Source organism: Chenopodium album, chromosome 1, assembly GCF_948465745.1.
Source record: "Chenopodium album chromosome 1, dcCheAlbu1.1, whole genome shotgun sequence".
Lineage (NCBI taxonomy): Eukaryota > Viridiplantae > Streptophyta > Magnoliopsida > Caryophyllales > Amaranthaceae > Chenopodium > Chenopodium album.
The window spans coordinates 91069979-91074400 of NC_137834.1; the positions used below are offsets into that span (position 1 = coordinate 91069979).

General features: G+C 35.6%; 1 protein-coding gene across 1 annotated transcript; it reads right to left on the reverse strand.

Annotated features, from left to right (window-relative positions):
* On the reverse strand, positions 1-2616 carry LOC145626900 (L-ascorbate oxidase homolog). The gene is made up of 7 exons (XM_081679360.1): positions 2470-2616; positions 2267-2376; positions 1571-1841; positions 1026-1480; positions 538-903; positions 373-451; positions 1-266 (listed from the first exon to the last, which is right to left on the reverse strand). The coding sequence occupies exons 1-7, from the start codon at positions 2614-2616 to the stop codon at positions 72-74; spliced, it is 1623 nt and encodes a 540-aa protein (XP_081535486.1). The 3' UTR covers positions 1-71.
* Positions 2617-4422: the final 1806 nt, after the last annotated feature.

Below are 4422 nucleotides of genomic sequence, written 5' to 3' on the forward strand. Positions count from 1 at the left end.
GTTTAAAACAACACACTTAATTAATTTTCGCGTACATGAGTATAGCACTATAAGTAAAAAAAAAAAATTGATTATAGGGTAGCCTTTCCACATTTGAGAGCATTTGGAGGGATGTCATATTCGGTAGTGAGGCTTGTTTCGTCATTCCAAACCCTCAGATAAACTTGTTGTCCTAAGTACTGTCGATGCCAAATCGCTGATCTCAAATTCCACATTCCCTTGTTATCTAGAGATGCTAATACTGCTGTCCATGAGTTTCTAAACACCTGCCAATTTGTTATGTATAATAATTTGTACTTAGTATATTTGATACAATATATATGTATGTAAATGATACGTCGTAAGTTGTACAAGTGTATGTTCAAAGATTACCTGGACAGTACTTCTTGAAACAGCATCCACCAAATTGTAATTTTTCCTACTTATGGGACTCCATTGGTTTGATCCGTATCTGAAACATGTACCTTCATTTCAGTATAGATTCTTTTGATGGCTAGAAGAGCTAGTAATGTTAGATAGAGAGATCAAGAAGCTTACGCGACAACAAAGAAATTGTAGCCATCAAGATGCCAAGACTGAGTGGTAGCCTCGTTATTTTGAAAGACTATTTCTACAAAATCATGAAGAGCCAACCCATATACTGTGGTGCCTTGGACCATAGGGCCGGGTGTGGGATTGTCCCTACTCGTGTTGATGTCGAAAACACCAGGAATGTTGTAATAATCAGCAAGCTTGAGTGGTGTGGTTGGATTCACGTAGGAAACACCATTCACACCGTATTGCAACTTGCCGTTGATCTTCTCAGCTGAATTGGCCAAAACTAATGTCCTTGTTATGTTAATTTCCCCGTAACGGAACGATCCTTGAGGGTTCGGCCTTGCAGCATTGGCTGTTAAATTTCTCCTGTCGAATTAGGAAACAAAAATGTCATGGTTAATATTACACGTAACATGTTATGCTACACAAGATAATTATGTTATCCATAATGCGTACAACTTGGAAAAGTCAATATGTACAAGTATTACCTAAAAGACCTGGCTTGTTTCATGGACCCGTGAACCTCAAAAGCAGGGGGAGTAGGTGCAGGACCAGAAACAGTAATATTTGAACCTTCATAATGGAGGGTTGCGGTGGTAGTGAGAGTCGGTCTAGTGAAACGAGTCGATGCAACAATGTAATAGTCTTTGATTGCACCATTGAAGGTCGCCAAGAAAGTTAAGGATTGGCCAGGGTGAACATCAAGTGACTCGTAAATCTCTTGGAGAACATGAGATCCCTCAACCTCGACAAGCTTCATTGTATGCCCTTGAATCCTAAAGTTGATTGAAGTCATGATCCCTACATTAGCCACCCGAAACAAGTAGGTTTTCCCAGCTTCACCCGTGTAGACTCTATCAGTACTAAAGTTTTGAAGACCGTTAATAAGTAGGCCATCGGGCATAGGCATGGCATCACCATTATCTAGTCTATTTTGAAGCACCTGTGTCATAACGACTAGTCAAAGTTAGTATATGAATAGTGGGATCGGACATTGTGGACATTTAATAATTACTGATTGAAGTTTACAAACCTTGTGGTCAGTCTTGTACCAGTCTCCAACAAGGAAAGAGTGTTCACCATCTGGCTGAGGGTAAGGAAGAGGAATGACAGATCTTTTGTAAACATTGATCGAGCCAAATCCACCCGAAGCGCGATGCATCAATGTCGAAGGGAAGTACATGTAGGTACCAATTTGATCCTTGACTTGCATCGTATATGTGTAGTTTTGCCTTGGTGGAATAGGGCAGTTGGTTCCAAGTACTCCATCTTGCCATGAATTTTTTCTTTGCCAAATTCCATTCCTAAGGGTTGAACACAACTTATAATAAATAAGTTTTCACTCAGAATAAACAAAAGTGTACAACTTTCTAGTTGAATTCGGCAATGATGTCCAATTACTTGTGGTAAGGGTATGTAGAATGAGTTTAGAACCAATCAAAATAACATACAATACCTTCGTTTCATATTGATGGTGAAATAATGTAATCATGTGAGGTTTTGCTGTGTTTTTACAAGTATACATTTAGAGATAATAATGTTCAAACATTTACATTGACAAACATGAAAAAAGTAAAATGCTAATGTCGTTATAAAATGTAAGTAATGCAGTAATTTTACGTTTAAACAGGGGACAAAGCTTAAAATAAATTTAGGCGCATTAAAAAAATTAAAAGGAATAATTGAATTGAATAGTGAATACTGAGTAGTGGATATAGTGAATACTAACCATGTCATGAGGAATGGCTCGTCCAACTGATTAATAATAGTGACAATGAGATTGTCATTGGTGTTGACCTCAATTGTTGGACCCGGAAATTGGCCATTAACAACAATACCCTACAATTGAGTATGAATATATTACTTAATTGCAAAAGAAAATACATAAAAAACTTTGGAAATAAAATTAGTGGTGCAAAGTATTTAACAAACCGTTTGTGGAGGGAAATTCCCAGGATATATCGTTGCATATGTTACGGTCCAAGTGTAGTATTTATACGGACTTTCTGCATGAATTCCGAAAATACTTGACAAGGCTAAACTTCCAAGAACCAAAGATAGGACTGAAAAATGTCCCATTTTATGAGTTTTGATTGATTAATAAACCTGCTGAGGAAAAATGCAGAAATTATCAACTATTAGACTTTGTAGCAATGCCTCATAGAATATAGTAATACTTCGGTTTTCATTAACAAAATCATCAAAGCGGATCAAAGTTGAGAGTGAAGTCAGAAAGTATTTGAGAGTGAAGTTGTGTGTGATCTATCAAACTAATTATGATTTGGAACAAAAATAAAGGGACAAATTAAACTAAAAAAAAGGACACAATGGATGATATTAGAGGGACGGTGAGAGAGTACTACACAATACAACTGAATGAAGAGACGTCATACTCATGTAGGGATCGCATGCCTAGTCTAAAAATAGGATATTTTAGGCAATTCAAAAGTGTGTGGATAGTGAGATATACATTAATAATAGCGAGTTTAATAATATTGGAAAACTACCCAAACTAAGATACTTTTCTAAATAATCAGCAAATACTTTTAAAAAAAAAGTGAAAGCAAATAAGCAATACCTTAAGGTAGGAGCATAGTAGTAGAGTAGAATGTCTCTTGTTTATAAAAGAAAGAAGAGATGTAAAACAAGGATATATGGGGATTGCAAATTAAGGGTGCAGTTTCCCGGAAGTTGTACAAATTTCAGTGAATTAAGTATAATGCCATACTTGAATTTAAAGGTGTCAAAGATCTATTGCGCCGTACTTCATGCTATTATAATAAAGTCAGCGTCACAACTCACATTATAATACTTCAATTGGTTGGAGTCGTAGTAGTATGAATTGCTTGTAAGTTGTAATAGTGTAACAATATTGCCAAATTTGCAATATTTTAACGTTGTTATCATGCTAGAAATTGAGTATGATGCTTCCTTGGTGCAAATTGTAATAAGATAATAAGAGCGAGAGCGGCGGAGCTTAGAACGGATCTTTTAATAAAAATTGCCTTATTTTCAATATCAATGGAAGATCATTAATGTCTCACACATGGAAGTACACAACTTAAGAATGGAAGATCATTGGAGGTTTTGGTGGATCAAGTTACTATATTTTGTGTTCCCATTATCTCTATTTAAAAACAATATAATAATGCAGTTTTCCTTTAGAACAACAAATAGCGATGTAGGGAGTACATTTGAGACACGTGGTAGATTTTCGAAGAGATCTATCTACCAAATACCAACTTCTAAGCTTTCTACTAAACTCAAGTTGAGACTTTTCATCCTTGAAACACAAGCGATTTTAAGTTGAAAAGAGTAGAATTTTAATGCCAGAGATGCATATATATGGAGTACATGTCAATGAACTTGTCTGGTGTTACAACGTACTTTGTATCTCTTATGCCTCATTAACCACATATCAATCTTACGACGGAGTTCTAAAAGACATTAAAAAATTAAATTAGGATCATAGTCCTACAGGGCTACAGATACAGTCGATAGATTGTTTTTTCAGTAGATTACTTGTAAGAATTAGTAGGCTAAATTTTAAATACTCTGCACCCCATTTAGCCTGCTCGTATCTTGATGCATTGATTGGATCCAATGTCATTGAATATTGTTCTACATAAGTACATAAAATACCTCATTCAATAAAATTGCACTATTTAATGAACGAGGAATTACTAACGATTTATTAATCATGACCTTAATATGAATTTTGAAATGAAATACTACTCCGTACGTAGTATCGAGTTGAGCTGAGAATGGTGAGTTCTACTCACGTAATTCTCTTAACAAAAAAAAGTGTGTAAGAGTACGATTGATGTTGGTCTGAGCAATAAATTGCTGCTAACTGCTGTTGTCTGTTGAGTGTTGACAAAGGAG